Source organism: Sinocyclocheilus anshuiensis, unplaced genomic scaffold (assembly GCF_001515605.1).
Source record: "Sinocyclocheilus anshuiensis isolate Anshui unplaced genomic scaffold, SAMN03320099.WGS_v1.1 scaffold329, whole genome shotgun sequence".
Lineage (NCBI taxonomy): Eukaryota > Metazoa > Chordata > Actinopteri > Cypriniformes > Cyprinidae > Sinocyclocheilus > Sinocyclocheilus anshuiensis.
This window is the reverse complement of record NW_015540881.1, coordinates 1234843-1254610: the sequence shown is the minus strand read 5'-3', so window position 1 is coordinate 1254610 and position 19768 is coordinate 1234843. Positions and strand designations below refer to the sequence as shown.

The following is a 19768-nucleotide window of genomic DNA, read 5'->3' as shown; positions in this document are numbered from 1 at the left end:
TAATAAAATGGGATTAGATACATTTGTGGTATTTAACATATTTAATTATTGCAGGTTTGCGTCATATTCTGAGTTTGCATTCTACTGTTTTAATTCATTTTAATGAATACTAAATCATTTTTTTGTGAGTGGGATGAATGCACATTCACATTTAGTCTAGAACTACAGTAACATCATGTTCACACAGCGCACACAACTCCTCTGCACTTCCGATTTCTCCCAATATGGGGACAGGAGACTTGTCAGTTAATAAATGGGAAAACAAAGTAACTGGCATTACTTTTTTGAAAAAGTAACTCAGATATTTTCTTGTAAATTAAAAAAGTAATGCGTTACTTTACTAGTTACTTGAAAAAAAGTAATCTGATTACGTAACTCGCGTTACTTGTAATGCGTTACCCCCAACACTGTTGATGATATTAAAAAAGGGCAAAATGCTAGTAACATATTCACTACCTGAGATCATCTCTATTCCAGCCAGGATTGAATGAATCCTTCCTTTCATAGAAAGAAGTGCGTCTCACCTCTGCCTCCATGTGGCCACATGTTTACATCTCAAGTTTCTAACAAACTTTACCCAAACTTTTTAACAATAGCCTAATATAGTGACGCACTCTGCACTGATGATGTAGTGTACAGTAGAGTGTGATTTTAGGGGCTATATTAATCAAGAAACACTCAAGGGAAAACACCAATCAATGAAGTATGAGAAGGACATATGAACATTATTAGAGCATCTGAAGGCCCGTCATACTGCTGGAAATTGCTGACAGCTGCACATTAAGATGACAGGTAACTCTGATAGTTCGGTCCAGAGGGAGAACCCTTCAGATGAGAATCACTGGGGATCACTCTGAAAAATAATCTTTATTATGTTGATATACTCCTTTACATAGCAACTGCACTTAATGTGCCCTTTTTGAACTGACAGAAAATAAATTGTTAGAAACAGCTATACTACAGCCTGCTAAAACTAAACGTGTGAAATCACACTGAATAAACATTAAATACATATTTAATTTAAAATGTGATATTATTGAACCCTGATACTTACTAGAAAACTTCACAAAATAGATTTTAAACATATAAATAAATAAAGGTGACTTGACTTGGGAAATTAATTGAAATTTAAAGGGATACATACATCATTCACTTACCCTCAAGATGTTCAAAATCCATGCTTAACACACAGTTCATACAGTTGCTGGTAGCCATTAATGCTCATAGTATTTTTTGTTTTTTTCTATACTATGGAAGTCAGTGGGGACTAGAAAATGTTTGGTTACCCACATTCATCAAATGTGTTGAACAGAAAAAAAGAAAGTTATAGAGGTTTAGAACAATTTGAGGGTAATGATTATGTAATTTTCATTTTTGGGTGAACTATCCATTTCAATTCAGTTTCAGTTAAATGTAAAATCTATACTAATTATTTATTAGAGGCCAAACTTTAACCCACAGATGGATTAGCTGTGATTAGCGCCGGTCAGCCTGTTCTAATGAATGCAATTACTGTTCAGAGATATCAGATCAGTGTGTGGAGGATTTATTCTGTCTATAGGGAGAGAGAACACGGTTTTTTCCAGAATCATCCTCTGCTGAAGTGGGCACATTAACATTTACAAATGTACAATTTCCCCTTTGCTGTGTCATTAACAATGCTCTTAAGTTTGTTGCCGATTAAAAAAAAAATTGTTCTGAATGAAACTGAAATGTGCAGTGTTTAATGTTTTATTACACTTCAATCGAACACGATCACTTTACAAGACAACAAAACTGAGATGATTTTGTATTAAAACATTCTTAACACTTGTGTTTAGACAGTTATAACTAAATAGTTTCACATTTATATACTTAATGACTATATGTCTGTATATTACATCATGCTGTAACTGTTTGACATGCAATTTACAATCTACAATCTACTAACATACAAATACAAATGATATGTATTAATATTTATCCTCCACAGACCAGAAATGGGAAACTTTTCAAAGACTGTTTACTTAGATGTATTGTAAATAAAATTAATTGCTGTGTAATAAATGACTCAGCGATAGTTTTTCTTGTTCAGCAATAACTTTTATAATTATGTATCAGAGTTGTGGAGCTCCTTTCTCACATGTTGATACTTCTGATTTTATTTCTAACCAGAATGGTCATGAAAAATAGGCTAACTGCTACATTTTACACTAGGGCACACCTTAAAATATTATTTGAAAAAGGCTTGGATCTTTATAACTGCTGTCATAATTGTAGTTCTGAGTAGGTTCCATGACTGGCAGGTGGACCTGCATTGATGAAGAAGAGAGATAGAATAGAACTTAATTTACATGACGTATATCATTCACTTATTAAATCACAAAGTACATTTAAAAAGTGCATTCAAAAAAAGTACATTTAGTAAAAAATAGGATATGTAAAAGCACTTAAAAATCTGTAAAGCGTAGAATGCAGGTCTATATTACTATTTGAGCTGCATATTTAATTTCTAATTTACCTTTGCATGTTTTCTGAGGGAGCTCGCATGAGAATATGATTTAGTGCAGTACATGCAAATATATTGCTTCTCCGGTGCGTGGACCCGTATGTGCTTTTGTTTATCACTGCTGTTTGCAAAACGCCTTTCACAGGCCTCAAAAGGGCATCTGAAAGGTTTTTCACCTGTAACAAAAAAAGAAAATGAAACCCAATCACCTCATGCAACATTAACGAAAAGAAAAAAACAACAACAACAATTGAAGTGTTACCTGTATGAGTCCTTTCATGAATTTTCAGGTTTTCCGCCCGTGCAAATGCTCTTCCACATCCGAACGAGCACTGAAAGGGCTTTTCTCCCGTGTGCACTCTTAGGTGATTGATCAGTTTGTATTTGGCCTTGAATGGATTCCTTTGACGAGAACAGTCTTCCCACAAACAAACGTAACTGGATTGTCCTGACAGATTAACATGCTCCGCTGTCAGATGAGAGATGAGCTCCTTCATTGTGCAGTAGGTTTTCTTACAGCACTGTGGAGCACCTGCAGATCGCTCCAGCCACTGGCAGGTAAACCGTGACCGGTTTGTGTTCAGACTGGATCTATCCATGTCTGAACTGTTGAACATAAACCTTTCTCCTTGTGTTTGTCCATTTTGCTGTGTGGAGTGAAACTCTTCTGTTGGACACAAGTGTGTATAACCATTCACATTCCAAACTTCCTGTTGTTCCTGATAAAATACATGATCTACGACAGAAGAATACCCCTCTGTACAGATTGAAGAGTCATTTGGTCCACAAGAAACTTCAACCAAACTCCTGTTAAATTGCAAAAAATCCATGGTCGAGGACACCATCATCCCTCCATCACAAATGCCATAGACATCAGCAGGATTATCCATAAACATCTGAAAGCAAGAACCAAACGCAGACATATTTTACAAATTACTGTTGTAATGCAATACAGAGCATTCGTAACAGGTTTCTGTAGGTCTTTATAAATCTGTGCGGATCTTGATTTCCTTGAGAAAATGTTTAGATTATGCGATGAGGATGTGAAAGAAGGTAATTTATACAGTACGTTTAACATGTGGATGATTTCAATTCCCCAGACTCTCTTTATTTAGCATCTGTACTTGTCATTCAGCCGCCATCAGATAATAAATAAATAATCTGAAGACGCAGAGTATGCATCAAACTCTTCATTGTTTCTTACGACATCATAAACCTTCAATATAAACTAGCAAACCAAGCATTACATCCGAGTTCTTGCAGCTCCCATATAGGCCAGTGGAGCTCAACTTTTTGAGGCCCCTCTTTGTCAAGACAATATAAAAGGTCAACAATGACAGCAATAAGTCACTAAAGGTTTCAAACATAGCTTTTTATTGAACTCAATAAACAGATGCAAGTGGTCACTTGATTCTCAAAACTCATGAGAGTGAGTGTCCTGCTTATATCAGTTGCTAATACAGTGGTTTATTACCATTATCTCCCAGGGTGAAACACAGCATAATGTATATCAATTAAAAACCGATTTGTAATTTTTAAAATGACATATGTCATAGTGCTGGAACTGAAGGACTATTGTACAATTACAACACAAACAATACTCAAACTGCCAACTACAAAAAATGTAATTAAATAAAAAAAAACTACAAAAGTGTATCAAATCCAAAACTCAGTTTTATGGCTTCTACTTTAACAGTGATTACTCTGCATATAAAGCAAACTAATGTGTCAAATTTCTCTGTATAAAAAAGGAAATCCCAGTGGTTTGCCATTTGTTGGACTGTAAAAAAGGTTTTAAATGAAGGGTATAAATCATCAATTACCTTAAAACAATATCCCTGCATATCCAGTGACTATTTTGGTATAACAAAGCTTCTGAATTGCATAGGGGGAAACCAACACATACTTCTACAAACATGATGTTTTCAAACATACATTGCCTTTTGTGTTTAAAACTCTGTGATTTATAAAAGCGAGACATTTCAGATGTCCAAGCCTATTCTGTAAGTATAGCAGTAGCCCTCTTAATCGAACGCAGAACACATACACCAACAAAAACGCATGTTAATAAATAAGCAATAAATAATGCAGTAAATTAACATACCTAATTACAAAAATAACATTATTGTGGGCATTAACATATGTTAATACTCTAGTGATCAATCAGTGGTGCATATAGTATCTGTTTTCTAATGCCTAAATGAGAATTACAATGCTTTTTGTTTTAATATTACAGTTTTTCAAAATACAGTCTCGTCCACAAACTCATTAGCTGCTATTCTTTGATTTAGGTTCTCTTTTCATTAAAGCTTTTATTGTGTTTTCAGCCGTAGAACAGCAGTAATCCTCATCTATGCTTGTAAAAACGAAACATCGACAAAATACTAGGATGACATACTAACATGCACACACACTCACACACTTCCGTTATGGTACAATGAGGAGTTTGAGACCACCTGTATGTAGGAACCGGAGTAAAAGCAGAACATGTAACTGATAATACACTTAACTTCATTAATTCCTTCATATTATAAAACAAGAAGCAATTAAGCACATCATAATGATTTTTTCCTAATTACATCTATTATCTCACATATACCGTTTTTGCTTATATAATATATGTTTTACAAAATACACCTGCTGTTATTTAAAAAAGAATAGGGAGCAAATTAATTAGTGTGCATTTCGTTTTCACTCTTTAATTTAAAAATTAAGAGTGAAACAGTACTTATGAACAATTCAAGCTTAGGATTCATTCAAATGTTCCATCTTGGGATGAGCCTTTATGCTGATGGTTTCCACACAACAACCTGGTCCTAAATGTATATTTTTCTGTTAAGGATAATATCTCCTGGCAATGTATTAAGGATATTTGTGTGAATTTGAACTTGATGAATCCAAAAACATACCTAAGAAGTGCTCATGAACATTTAGCAACATTTAGAAGTACGTTTTAGCAGACAGTGTACCAAAACCAAATGTGATTCACCCAATTTCACATTGGAATTAATTTGACCCCAAAGTCAAAAAGATATTAAATTATTCCAATTCTTAAGAGATGAGAGGAGCATTGGTTACCTATATCAATATAAGAGAAATAAAAATGCACTGATGTCAATCTCACAAGAGGGACAGAGAGAGGACAGGTTCTCAGCTGCATCCCATCAGCTCTTCTCTTACCAAAGCCTTCTTTCCTAGAGTGTCCATTGTTCAATCTGCTGGGAATGGTGGAGAGGTTGTGAGTGACCCTTAGCAAGCACAGTCTTTGTGGGAGCGCTGTGGCTGCTCACTGAGCTGAGGGCCCTGCCTGTTCCCCGTGGTGGACGGGTCCGCCGACTCCGGATTCTCTGCCATCCTCTCACAGATTATGTCCACCAGCTGCTCAAATGCCTGCTTCACGTTAATGTTGTCCTTGGCACTGGCCTCAAAGAACTCAAAGCCTGTGACAGTCAAAAGAAGTAAAAGGCACTATTATATTCAAACTAAACTAAGAGCTACGAGAAAACAAGAAGGAAATTCAAGTGGAAAACCTTCTGTTCAGGAAAACGCACCTAGCTGTTCAGACAGCTGTCTTCCTCTCTCTGAAGCAACCACTCTCTCGTCTTCCATGTCACACTTATTTCCCACCAGCAGCACTTGAGCATTGTCCCATGAATATGTCTTAATCTGTGTGGACCTAAGAGCAGTAAACGAGTCATTAAGAAAAAGCATCTGAACTGCCTAAATGCTACTGTAATTAACATTTATATATAAACATGTTAAAAAGACATTTAATCATTAAAATAAATTAAATATTTGTAATTAAATATCAATAATAATAATAATAATAATAATAAAATACAAGATAATGAGAAGTTCTTTTTAATAGGCTAAATGCCTTTGACACTGTTTCCTTGTGTATCAGGTGGTAAAGATTTACTTCCATGTATGGTTTACATATTTTTATTCATTTAACTTTATGGATGTTAAGAATAGCAGGTTGTGATGACTTTTGCCATATATTTAATGCATATTTTATGACTCATATATATATATATATATATATACCAGAGATGTTCACAATTCTTTAACTTGGAGTCCAAGTCAAGTCTGAAATCTTTTTCGCTGGAGTCTGAGTCAAGTCTGGAGTCTTTGGTCACAAGTCTGAGTCGAGTCTCAAGTCATTTAATGGCTTGCTAAAAAAATTCCATTCAGAATTCATGTATTAAAGTCTTTCTATTTACGAAGCTGTTTTATAAACTATAGACAAAATATAAGATCTATGATCTGCTTTGTAAAAAAAAAAAAAGTGTGTTAAGATGTAAGGTTATTGTACATCCAGCCTGTTATATATTTTAATTCATTACCATGTTCAAAATCAAATGTAATCAAATTCTATAATAAGAGTCCGATCTACCATGACACATAAGGAAATATGTGACACAGATATTACAAAACCATACAAATAAAGTATTTCTTTATGATATAAGTCAGGGGTAATCAATTAAAGCTCCAAGAGGCACAGCCTCTATATTTTCTTCCAAGCAAAGATCCGGACAAAAAAAACCAAAACATTTTTACATGTATTGTATTTTCACATTTAGATACATGCGAGGCCATGTGACAGAAAAAATACTTCTGTTCAGGGTTTTCCTCCTGAAATCTATACTATTTTTATATTTTACTTAAAAGCAGCATCTACTAAAAACAATGTAGCTACAACAATCAAAGCGTTCTCATCTTTAGCAGAAAAGAAAGTTAACTAACAGTTTCAAAGTTTTGAAGTTCCATCCTAGTCATCTAACAACAATTTTCCCAAATATAATTACGTATTTTTTTAAATGTTCTTAGCCTACAGATTAATAATGCTAAATGTAGATCAGAAACGTCTTGTCACATCTGGTTTGAACAGTCATAGGTTATAGATAGATAAATAGATAGTAAGAAAAATAACTATATTTGCAGCATTGTTTTTTTTCTGCTGTTTTAGTGAAAGTAATCTATAATTTTGCTGCTCATGGTGTTTCTGTTGTTGTTAAAATAACCGTGTCATCCGCAGCTCTTAAACTTGGCGCCGGCGAGCGTCCGGAGAGAGAGAAAACGCACGGAGCTGAAAGGGCTTGAATAAAGCTCGTTTGGCTTTAGATAAAAATACTAGAGGATATAGCGCTGAAAGATATTTACAATAAACAACCATGAGCGCTTGTTATGTGATCCGCTCCGCTGTTTTGACGCCCTGCTCACTTAAAATGGTGCTGCTGTTAAGTTTCATTTAGTGCCGACTTTTGACCGATGTGATTGTGTCATGTTGTGTAGCAATTTCATGTTTAAAGTGGATTAATTACTTGTTGCTGGAATCATATCACATCGCACCTGGTTGCTGAAAAATATAGCGCATGCTCTCAGGACAGTCCGTGTTTAGACAGAAACTAGGTCGCATCTTTGCAAATGTGTCAATTTTATGAGCCACGGACAAAAACAAGCACTATCGTACCAGTCCTGAACGGCATTAAAGGAATCCTCGCTGGTGATGTCATACATCAGAATGAAGCCCATTGCTCCACGATAGTATGCTGTGGTGATGGTCCTGTACCTCTCCTGCCCAGCAGTGTCCTGAAATATACAGAAGTTGGAGTGAATAAAACTTACTCCTTACTCTAACACAAAACTCAAGACTCTAGCGGAAAGAAAAAATGAAAACGATAAGGAACTCCTCACCCATATTTGGAGCTTTATCCTCTTGTCGTTCCAGTAGATGGTCTTCACTTTGAAGTCTATGCCGACAGTGCTGACGAAAGCAGGTGTGAAGGAGTCATCAGCATAGCGGAACAGGAAACTGGTTTTGCCGACACTGCTGTTACCAATGATCAGGATCTTAAACATGAAGTCAAAGTTCTGATCCGCAGACTCTTTTTGTCCATATCGAGCATCATTTGCTGAGGCCATCTGTAACAATAAAACAAAGAAGGTGATTTATAGAATTGCGATAAATCTCTTCTTCCATATTGTGACGTACAGTACATTCAAGCGTAATGGATGGATAACAACGTGGCAGATGTACTACATTTTATTCATACTCATATTCATACAGTTCTACAGTAGAACATACTTTTTTAACAGTGGTGAAGCAAGTTTCAAACCAAATACTTTCTAGACAGTATGTGATTTTGGACACAGCTTTGGTTTAATTACAGTGGCTTACGTTTGGGTCTTGACTTGGAACAAATTTTCAGTTATACATTTATGGAAACCTCAATATCTTGGTTTAGGTTCTAGCTCTTTGGAGCAAAAACTGACCTTTAGTGTATATTTCAGGTTACACGTACTGTATATATGCTGTTTTGCACATTCTTGTTCCTTGGACTTAGAAATAAATTTTAAAAAAGTAATTATGAAGATGGCTAAATTTTCCATTTTGACAGTCAATTAATAATGGGAAGGGTTCAAGTCTCAGTCCTAAATCTTTTTAGAGGGTACCCAGCAAAGTACAAAAAAATCAGGTTTGAGATTTCTCTCATTTGTGCAGTTTTTTCTTCTTATAAATGCACAAGTTAAAATATCTCTAACTTTTGGGAAACATCTGAAAGCAAGAACCAAACGCAGACATATTTTACAAATTACTGTTGTAATGCAATACAGAGCATTCGTAACAGGTTTCTGTAGGTCTTTATAAATCTGTGCGGATCTTGATTTCCTTGAGAAAATGTTTAGATTATGCGATGAGGATGTGAAAGAAGGTAATTTATACAGTACGTTTAACATGTGGATGATTTCAATTCCCCAGACTCTCTTTATTTAGCATCTGTACTTGTCATTCAGCCGCCATCAGATAATAAATAAATAATCTGAAGACGCAGAGTATGCATCAAACTCTTCATTGTTTCTTACGACATCATAAACCTTCAATATAAACTAGCAAACCAAGCATTACATCCGAGTTCTTGCAGCTCCCATATAGGCCAGTGGAGCTCAACTTTTTGAGGCCCCTCTTTGTCAAGACAATATAAAAGGTCAACAATGACAGCAATAAGTCACTAAAGGTTTCAAACATAGCTTTTTATTGAACTCAATAAACAGATGCAAGTGGTCACTTGATTCTCAAAACTCATGAGAGTGAGTGTCCTGCTTATATCAGTTGCTAATACAGTGGTTTATTACCATTATCTCCCAGGGTGAAACACAGCATAATGTATATCAATTAAAAACCGATTTGTAATTTTTAAAATGACATATGTCATAGTGCTGGAACTGAAGGACTATTGTACAATTACAACACAAACAATACTCAAACTGCCAACTACAAAAAATGTAATTAAATAAAAAAAAACTACAAAAGTGTATCAAATCCAAAACTCAGTTTTATGGCTTCTACTTTAACAGTGATTACTCTGCATATAAAGCAAACTAATGTGTCAAATTTCTCTGTATAAAAAAGGAAATCCCAGTGGTTTGCCATTTGTTGGACTGTAAAAAAGGTTTTAAATGAAGGGTATAAATCATCAATTACCTTAAAACAATATCCCTGCATATCCAGTGACTATTTTGGTATAACAAAGCTTCTGAATTGCATAGGGGGAAACCAACACATACTTCTACAAACATGATGTTTTCAAACATACATTGCCTTTTGTGTTTAAAACTCTGTGATTTATAAAAGCGAGACATTTCAGATGTCCAAGCCTATTCTGTAAGTATAGCAGTAGCCCTCTTAATCGAACGCAGAACACATACACCAACAAAAACGCATGTTAATAAATAAGCAATAAATAATGCAGTAAATTAACATACCTAATTACAAAAATAACATTATTGTGGGCATTAACATATGTTAATACTCTAGTGATCAATCAGTGGTGCATATAGTATCTGTTTTCTAATGCCTAAATGAGAATTACAATGCTTTTTGTTTTAATATTACAGTTTTTCAAAATACAGTCTCGTCCACAAACTCATTAGCTGCTATTCTTTGATTTAGGTTCTCTTTTCATTAAAGCTTTTATTGTGTTTTCAGCCGTAGAACAGCAGTAATCCTCATCTATGCTTGTAAAAACGAAACATCGACAAAATACTAGGATGACATACTAACATGCACACACACTCACACACTTCCGTTATGGTACAATGAGGAGTTTGAGACCACCTGTATGTAGGAACCGGAGTAAAAGCAGAACATGTAACTGATAATACACTTAACTTCATTAATTCCTTCATATTATAAAACAAGAAGCAATTAAGCACATCATAATGATTTTTTCCTAATTACATCTATTATCTCACATATACCGTTTTTGCTTATATAATATATGTTTTACAAAATACACCTGCTGTTATTTAAAAAAGAATAGGGAGCAAATTAATTAGTGTGCATTTCGTTTTCACTCTTTAATTTAAAAATTAAGAGTGAAACAGTACTTATGAACAATTCAAGCTTAGGATTCATTCAAATGTTCCATCTTGGGATGAGCCTTTATGCTGATGGTTTCCACACAACAACCTGGTCCTAAATGTATATTTTTCTGTTAAGGATAATATCTCCTGGCAATGTATTAAGGATATTTGTGTGAATTTGAACTTGATGAATCCAAAAACATACCTAAGAAGTGCTCATGAACATTTAGCAACATTTAGAAGTACGTTTTAGCAGACAGTGTACCAAAACCAAATGTGATTCACCCAATTTCACATTGGAATTAATTTGACCCCAAAGTCAAAAAGATATTAAATTATTCCAATTCTTAAGAGATGAGAGGAGCATTGGTTACCTATATCAATATAAGAGAAATAAAAATGCACTGATGTCAATCTCACAAGAGGGACAGAGAGAGGACAGGTTCTCAGCTGCATCCCATCAGCTCTTCTCTTACCAAAGCCTTCTTTCCTAGAGTGTCCATTGTTCAATCTGCTGGGAATGGTGGAGAGGTTGTGAGTGACCCTTAGCAAGCACAGTCTTTGTGGGAGCGCTGTGGCTGCTCACTGAGCTGAGGGCCCTGCCTGTTCCCCGTGGTGGACGGGTCCGCCGACTCCGGATTCTCTGCCATCCTCTCACAGATTATGTCCACCAGCTGCTCAAATGCCTGCTTCACGTTAATGTTGTCCTTGGCACTGGCCTCAAAGAACTCAAAGCCTGTGACAGTCAAAAGAAGTAAAAGGCACTATTATATTCAAACTAAACTAAGAGCTACGAGAAAACAAGAAGGAAATTCAAGTGGAAAACCTTCTGTTCAGGAAAACGCACCTAGCTGTTCAGACAGCTGTCTTCCTCTCTCTGAAGCAACCACTCTCTCGTCTTCCATGTCACACTTATTTCCCACCAGCAGCACTTGAGCATTGTCCCATGAATATGTCTTAATCTGTGTGGACCTAAGAGCAGTAAACGAGTCATTAAGAAAAAGCATCTGAACTGCCTAAATGCTACTGTAATTAACATTTATATATAAACATGTTAAAAAGACATTTAATCATTAAAATAAATTAAATATTTGTAATTAAATATCAATAATAATAATAATAATAATAATAAAATACAAGATAATGAGAAGTTCTTTTTAATAGGCTAAATGCCTTTGACACTGTTTCCTTGTGTATCAGGTGGTAAAGATTTACTTCCATGTATGGTTTTATTCATTTAATTCATTTAACTTTATGGATGTTAAGAATAGCAGGTTGTGATGACTTTTGCCATATATTTATTATGACTCATATGACTCATATATATATATATATATATATACCAGAGATGTTCACAATTCTTTAACTTGGAGTCCAAGTCAAGTCTGAAATCTTTTTCGCTGGAGTCTGAGTCAAGTCTGGAGTCTTTGGTCACAAGTCTGAGTCGAGTCTCAAGTCATTTAATGGCTTGCTAAAAAAATTCCATTCAGAATTCATGTATTAAAGTCTTTCTATTTACGAAGCTGTTTTATAAACTATAGACAAAATATAAGATCTATGATCTGCTTTGTAAAAAAAAAAAAAGTGTGTTAAGATGTAAGGTTATTGTACATCCAGCCTGTTATATATTTTAATTCATTACCATGTTCAAAATCAAATGTAATCAAATTCTATAATAAGAGTCCGATCTACCATGACACATAAGGAAATATGTGACACAGATATTACAAAACCATACAAATAAAGTATTTCTTTATGATATAAGTCAGGGGTAATCAATTAAAGCTCCAAGAGGCACAGCCTCTATATTTTCTTCCAAGCAAAGATCCGGACAAAAAAAACCAAAACATTTTTACATGTATTGTATTTTCACATTTAGATACATGCGAGGCCATGTGACAGAAAAAATACTTCTGTTCAGGGTTTTCCTCCTGAAATCTATACTATTTTAATATTTTACTTAAAAGCAGCATCTACTAAAAACAATGTAGCTACAACAATCAAAGCGTTCTCATCTTTAGCAGAAAAGAAAGTTAACTAACAGTTTCAAAGTTTTGAAGTTCCATCCTAGTCATCTAACAACAATTTTCCCAAATATAATTACGTATTTTTTTAAATGTTCTTAGCCTACAGATTAATAATGCTAAATGTAGATCAGAAACGTCTTGTCACATCTGGTTTGAACAGTCATAGGTTATAGATAGATAAATAGATAGTAAGAAAAATAACTATATTTGCAGCATTGTTTTTTTTCTGCTGTTTTAGTGAAAGTAATCTATAATTTTGCTGCTCATGGTGTTTCTGTTGTTGTTAAAATAACCGTGTCATCCGCAGCTCTTAAACTTGGCGCCGGCGAGCGTCCGGAGAGAGAGAAAACGCACGGAGCTGAAAGGGCTTGAATAAAGCTCGTTTGGCTTTAGATAAAAATACTAGAGGATATAGCGCTGAAAGATATTTACAATAAACAACCATGAGCGCTTGTTATGTGATCCGCTCCGCTGTTTTGACGCCCTGCTCACTTAAAATGGTGCTGCTGTTAAGTTTCATTTAGTGCCGACTTTTGACCGATGTGATTGTGTCATGTTGTGTAGCAATTTCATGTTTAAAGTGGATTAATTACTTGTTGCTGGAATCATATCACATCGCACCTGGTTGCTGAAAAATATAGCGCATGCTCTCAGGACAGTCCGTGTTTAGACAGAAACTAGGTCGCATCTTTGCAAATGTGTCAATTTTATGAGCCACGGACAAAAACAAGCACTATCGTACCAGTCCTGAACGGCATTAAAGGAATCCTCGCTGGTGATGTCATACATCAGAATGAAGCCCATTGCTCCACGATAGTATGCTGTGGTGATGGTCCTGTACCTCTCCTGCCCAGCAGTGTCCTGAAATATACAGAAGTTGGAGTGAATAAAACTTACTCCTTACTCTAACACAAAACTCAAGACTCTAGCGGAAAGAAAAAATGAAAACGATAAGGAACTCCTCACCCATATTTGGAGCTTTATCCTCTTGTCGTTCCAGTAGATGGTCTTCACTTTGAAGTCTATGCCGACAGTGCTGACGAAAGCAGGTGTGAAGGAGTCATCAGCATAGCGGAACAGGAAACTGGTTTTGCCGACACTGCTGTTACCAATGATCAGGATCTTAAACATGAAGTCAAAGTTCTGATCCGCAGACTCTTTTTGTCCATATCGAGCATCATTTGCTGAGGCCATCTGTAACAATAAAACAAAGAAGGTGATTTATAGAATTGCGATAAATCTCTTCTTCCATATTGTGACGTACAGTACATTCAAGCGTAATGGATGGATAACAACGTGGCAGATGTACTACATTTTATTCATACTCATATTCATACAGTTCTACAGTAGAACATACTTTTTTAACAGTGGTGAAGCAAGTTTCAAACCAAATACTTTCTAGACAGTATGTGATTTTGGACACAGCTTTGGTTTAATTACAGTGGCTTACGTTTGGGTCTTGACTTGGAACAAATTTTCAGTTATACATTTATGGAAACCTCAATATCTTGGTTTAGGTTCTAGCTCTTTGGAGCAAAAACTGACCTTTAGTGTATATTTCAGGTTACACGTACTGTATATATGCTGTTTTGCACATTCTTGTTCCTTGGACTTAGAAATAAATTTTAAAAAAGTAATTATGAAGATGGCTAAATTTTCCATTTTGACAGTCAATTAATAATGGGAAGGGTTCAAGTCTCAGTCCTAAATCTTTTTAGAGGGTACCCAGCAAAGTACAAAAAAATCAGGTTTGAGATTTCTCTCATTTGTGCAGTTTTTTCTTCTTATAAATGCACAAGTTAAAATATCTCTAACTTTTGGGATGGTTATCTCTGGTATCTCAGCTAGGACTAGTAGAGATTTGGGAAAAAGCCTTTTTTATTCATGTGGATAATGAAATGAACAGATGTAGGCTAACAAACATACTTAATAAAAAAGAAAAGATTTTAGACAGCTGCTATGTATAAACCACGTAAAATAAAAATAAAAAAACTGGTGGTTTTGCAATGTCAGACAATTTATGAAAACAAGTTATTTTAGTGAACAATAACAGCCAAATTTATCTGCATACTGCACATTAACTGGAACTTTTTGTAACAAATAACTAGTATAATGAGTCTTTTCCAATGAACTGAATCATGTCATGAGTGACTATAGTACGTTATGTATTCTCTAGACATTCACTGTAGAAGCAATCAGATAAGAAAACTGACATAACTACAGTACAAGGCTGATTATTCTTATACAGCAGCACAATGTTCAACTGTTCATTGTGTCAGAAACGGTTCCTGGCAATGTGTTGAATCAAATATGTTTTCTTATTCACAGCCTGTTTGCTGAATTACAACACAAATTCAAAGTGAATAGAGGGTGTAACCTGCACTGTGCCTGTATCCTTATGGATTGAGCTAGGCAGTCCGTGTAGCCAAGGATTTCAAAGGTTTTGTGCCGGCTAAACCCTGTGCTTAGCTCAGGACCTTAGCACACCAACAATATCAGGGGAAGATTATTCTAATATTCCCATTTTATCATGGAAGACCAAGGGGGTTCTTTCTTTCCCATATAGAGACAAACCAATCCCTGAATGTTTATTCCTGCTCTGTTTAGTCTGTTATTTGTCAGGCCACCTGATCAGCCAGGCACACATCGAGGCTTAATTCAAACATATGGCTCAGGCTTGGCGTACAAGATTAGAGCAAGAAACCTTTGTGTATGAAAAGTGCAGCTACGTTTACGAGCCAATTGTCCAATCGAGACGTTTAAAATAAATGGCAGCCTGTGAGAGCGAGACTGCTGTATGGCTGATAGTGGTTAAATCAGTTGAGCTCCGGTTAGCATCTATCCGCTTAACACACACGGACTGATTTCCGTTTTTATTCGGGTCAGTGAGTGACTAACATTCCATCGATCAAACAGACAGTATTCATCATAACTGCCAGCGACAATGTGCTGAGTGTCAAAAGCCAGTTGACGTTAGTTTGTAGCATGCAGCGATGGATTATACAGCAGAGGCTGTTTATGATCCATCCCAGTTAGCGATGTCAAATGAAGGTTACGCTGTTTTTAAATCTAAACCATTGATTTCCTGATGTTTCTATGCGACTTCTTTGTCATTCCGAAATAAATGCAAGGTGAAGCGGCAAGATGTTGCCAGAGAAAGCTCAGTTTACCTTAACAGGAGGTTTATTTGGAGCGGTTTGGATGCGCTCTTGCTTTCGTCACTCGACGGGAGCCAGCTGGGGGCGGGGCTAAACAATGACTGACATGTGGATGAGCCAATTACACGTCCGCTCTGTCACGTTAACGATTTAGCGGTCTGATGCATGAAGCAACAAGAGCATTTGCTAGTTGTTGAGATGTTTTAAATCAATACTGTGGATTCCCATTTCAGTATTTTCAAGTCATAATTTCTTACATTTCACAATTTCAATGAAATCATAAGAGTCATAATTATGGGATAAAAAGTCATAATTATAAGATAAAAAATCTTAACTATGCCATAAGAGAAATTATGATCTAAAAGTCTAAATTTAACTATTACATATTAAGTCATACATACTAAGATGAAAAGTTATCTTTATGAGATTAAAAATCGCAGCTAAAATTATAACGAGATCATGATGCTCAGTCTTTTTATGAAATAGTCATAATTATAAGATAGATAAATCACTATTATAAGTCATAATTATTAAAAAGTCATAATTATAACATTACATAAAGTCAAAATAATGACATACTAAGTTATGATTATGACAAATTCAAAATAATGACAATCAAAATAAATTATGACAGTCAAAATTATGACAACAAATAGAAATGTCATAACTTCGACTTTTGTCTTAACTATTACTTATGTAATTTTTGTGAACTTTTAATGTCATAATTAATCTTTTTGTCATCATTTTGGCTTTTTATGCCATCATTTTGACCACTGCCATCATTTGTCATTATTTTAACTTTTCATATAATAAATTCAACTTTACGTCATGATTATGATTTATATTATTATTTCAACTTTTTGCCCAATTGCAATCTTATAATTTACCAAAGCATTTATTATTTATATATTATGGTACTGGGTTTCAATATAACACAAATGAGTCCAGCTTACTAATATTTCCTCGTTTATTGGCATTGGGAACATGAAAACGATCACAGCAACATTAGTAACAGCGTTGTAGTGGTAAACAGTACTGCTGGGATTGTCAGATCTGCGACAGAAAAGACCAAACAGAGGTGTGCCGTGTGGATACAGTCAGTCGAACTTTGCATGGCCACTCAGCATTTCTTTCACCACATGAAACATTGCTAAAGAGCACAGACTGACATTAAGATGAACATATAGCCAATAATTAAAAGCCCCCTGTACTGTAATCCACTTACATACAAAGATTCACTGTATCCAATATTACAATGCATACCACGGTATAAAAAGGACACAAATAATCTGATTTACAATGAGCACACCGAGTCAGAAAGACTTATTAATCATGAATACTCTTAAATAACATTTCAGCTTGACAAATCGACAGTTTTGAATAACAAAATAAAAGAAAACTAAATGCTTAAATCAGTATGTTACTGACAGTAGTAGATGTCATTGATGGAAATTAGCCAGTGGCAACATGGAAATTACAGTACAGCATGGATCATGCTTGCTTGGCACTTGTACTGTCATTGGCTAATGGCTGTGTCCCAGAGCACTGATCAATCACCAAAAACCAAAGAACACAAAAGGTCTGGCACAGAAAACGAACTTTGGCTTAATGTGTTATCTTGTAGCGCACAGCTCTCATTTTAGAACATTTGTTTAGACATCATACATTTGCAAAGATGTTAAGATACCTCTTATTTTTTTCAGTGTGACCAGCACAGAAAGAGAGAGAAACTACACATGTGGTTTAAGGACACCGATCACTTCCTATACAGCTAATGTGGGTTTCCAAGCTAGACCAGCCTTCCAGAGACCAACTTACTATACAGGGTGCATACACATGCTGGTTACCCTGCAGATCACGGCGAATCCTTGTCTTCTGTACGTTAAGAATGACTCCAGCCCTTACTGATGGAGCTACGTTTGGCAATGACAAAGATATCTTCTAAAGTGCTACCTAGAATATCAGAAGCAAGCCGTTTTAAAACCGTGACGCACAATGTAATAATGCTTGCGCTCATGCTTTGGATGAAGCAGAATAGAAAAATAAACGAGAAGCATATGTAAACCATGTGAATGCCTTAAATTAAAGCAGCATTCCTACAAATAAAGGTGAGAAGGGTTTTAAGTTAAAACGGTCAGATGAGTATAATCTGTGCAAAGGAACAACAACGCAGAGCCACCGTGTTCGGCTGGAGTGCTAAATCCCATAAACGTGGCTCCAGTTCCACTATTAAGCACTAGGTGGCGACACATACTAATAGAAAAGATCACAATCTTGGCTCGACTTACATAGTGATCCAAGGAAGACGGCGGTCACTATGTGGGTACCCTCAAGCTGTTTGCTACATGAAAGCAATCGTTTCTTTGAATCCTGAGATGTTCTGTTGTGTTAAGGTTAGGTTGTTCTGTTCAGCTATTATTAGACCAGCTTTAAGTCAACAGTGTATCTTTTTAAAAACATTTTAGTGCACATACGTCTCACATAAAAAGTGTCCTGTTTATCGATCAATATGTTTGGACGGCTCCACTTGTTCATTAACTTTAAACCTGGGATGTCACAGGAACACACTTGAGGACGTTTCCTCTCAGTCTCAAGCCGAATGGCATCCCGAAGTCACGAGACCGAGAACTTTTTAAGAAAGCTTCGCGCTTTGACAGTCCGTAGAGTAGGAGCCTTCTCCAGTGCAAGGTGACTACTGTATAAAAACGTCCTGTGGAAGCTTTCCTACCTCTCCTTTGCTCTCCTGCACTGCGTCGCCTCCACCCGAGGAAGCTAAGAATGGGATGGAGAGGGATAGGGAGGTGGTGAGGAAGAGGTACGAAAGAAGAAAAAAGAACGCAATGAAAAAGTGCCCTAGTGTTATGTTCCCAGACGCAGGCAAGACACGCTTTTCCCTTCTTGGTCAAGTTCTCTATCTTCATCTTCACTGTCTGGCGGCTCGGCCATCTTAAAAGACATTGTCCTGCAGCCAGGGGAGCGAGCGGTCAGGTTGGCTTGCTGTGAGCGGGGAGCCGAAGACGGATGTTTGCCTTCTGGATCTGTCCTGGAGGAATCCTGTGTGGTGGAAGTGAACTCTTCGTCCATGGGACTCTCGATGTCAGACTCCCCTTCCTCCTCTAAGGTCAGTTCAAACTGGAATTTCTCCCCCGCTGAGGTGATGCCTCCACCTATCGCTCCCATCCCGACCACACCGCCCTTGTCCTTAGGGGTGGAGGTGGGACTGTGGGGGATCAAGCTCTGGTACCACTCACGGTTGTCCTCCAGCGTGTCGAGAATCTCCTGGGCATCAGGATGAACCAGATCCGCCCAGGTCTCCCATAGCGGGTGCACGATGTAGTCAATAAAGCCCACCTGATGGATGGGGAATGAGCAGTTAATATGAGTTTGTATTGTCATTCTACAACAGGGGATTTAAACACTAATAATTGTGTACAAGTGTTACTTGATTGATTAAGCCTGTTAATATAGTTAAAATAAATAGTATGTCTGTGTATATATATATATATATATGTATATATATATGTCTTAAAAATTATTACATAATGATAAATTATTATTATAGTTGTTGTATTTTATATAATAATAATATAATTATTGTATTTTTATAATACAAATTTTACATTATTATATAATATCAATATCTATAATTTCATATCCAATTTTATCTGTATATAATGATGATTATTAGAAATTATTAGAAATGGAAATTATTAATATAGAAAGATTAG

At 35.9% G+C, this 19768-nt stretch overlaps 4 protein-coding genes across 5 annotated transcripts in view; all 4 read right to left on the bottom strand.

The window, feature by feature from the left end:
• Positions 1-2135: 2135 nt before the first annotated feature.
• On the bottom strand, positions 2136-5743 carry LOC107688481 (zinc finger protein ZIC 4). Its single transcript, XM_016486161.1, has 4 exons — positions 5669-5743; positions 2751-3384; positions 2501-2664; positions 2136-2291 (listed from the first exon to the last, which is right to left on the bottom strand). Exons 1-4 carry the CDS (start codon positions 5693-5695, stop codon positions 2205-2207), a joined length of 912 nt encoding a protein of 303 aa, XP_016341647.1. The 5' UTR covers positions 5696-5743; the 3' UTR covers positions 2136-2204.
• On the bottom strand, positions 3764-8415 carry LOC107688482 (ras-related protein Rab-3A-like). Its single transcript, XM_016486162.1, has 4 exons — positions 8186-8415; positions 7962-8080; positions 6040-6164; positions 3764-5928 (listed from the first exon to the last, which is right to left on the bottom strand). Exons 1-4 carry the CDS (start codon positions 8411-8413, stop codon positions 5738-5740), a joined length of 663 nt encoding a protein of 220 aa, XP_016341648.1. The 5' UTR covers positions 8414-8415; the 3' UTR covers positions 3764-5737.
• A 1012-nt stretch (positions 8416-9427) lies between these two features.
• The window catches only part of LOC107688479 (ras-related protein Rab-3A-like), a 23258-nt gene continuing 12917 nt past the window's right edge, over positions 9428-19768 (bottom strand). Inside the window, exons 3-7 of the mRNA XM_016486158.1 lie at positions 16053-16090; positions 13849-14076; positions 13625-13743; positions 11703-11827; positions 9428-11591 (exon numbers count right to left, since the gene is read on the bottom strand). Coding sequence (XP_016341644.1) covers positions 11401-11591; positions 11703-11827; positions 13625-13743; positions 13849-14076 — 663 coding nt within the window. The 5' untranslated portion in view covers positions 16053-16090 and the 3' untranslated portion in view covers positions 9428-11400. The remainder of the gene's footprint in view (positions 11592-11702; positions 11828-13624; positions 13744-13848; positions 14077-16052; positions 16091-19768) is intronic.
• LOC107688476 (cAMP-specific 3',5'-cyclic phosphodiesterase 4D-like) overlaps positions 16990-19768 on the bottom strand; it is a 46526-nt gene continuing 43747 nt past the window's right edge. For both annotated transcript variants that reach the window (XM_016486155.1, XM_016486156.1), the window contains one exon: positions 16990-19391. In XM_016486155.1, coding sequence (XP_016341641.1) covers positions 18900-19391 — 492 coding nt within the window. In that variant the 3' untranslated portion in view covers positions 16990-18899. The remainder of the gene's footprint in view (positions 19392-19768) is intronic.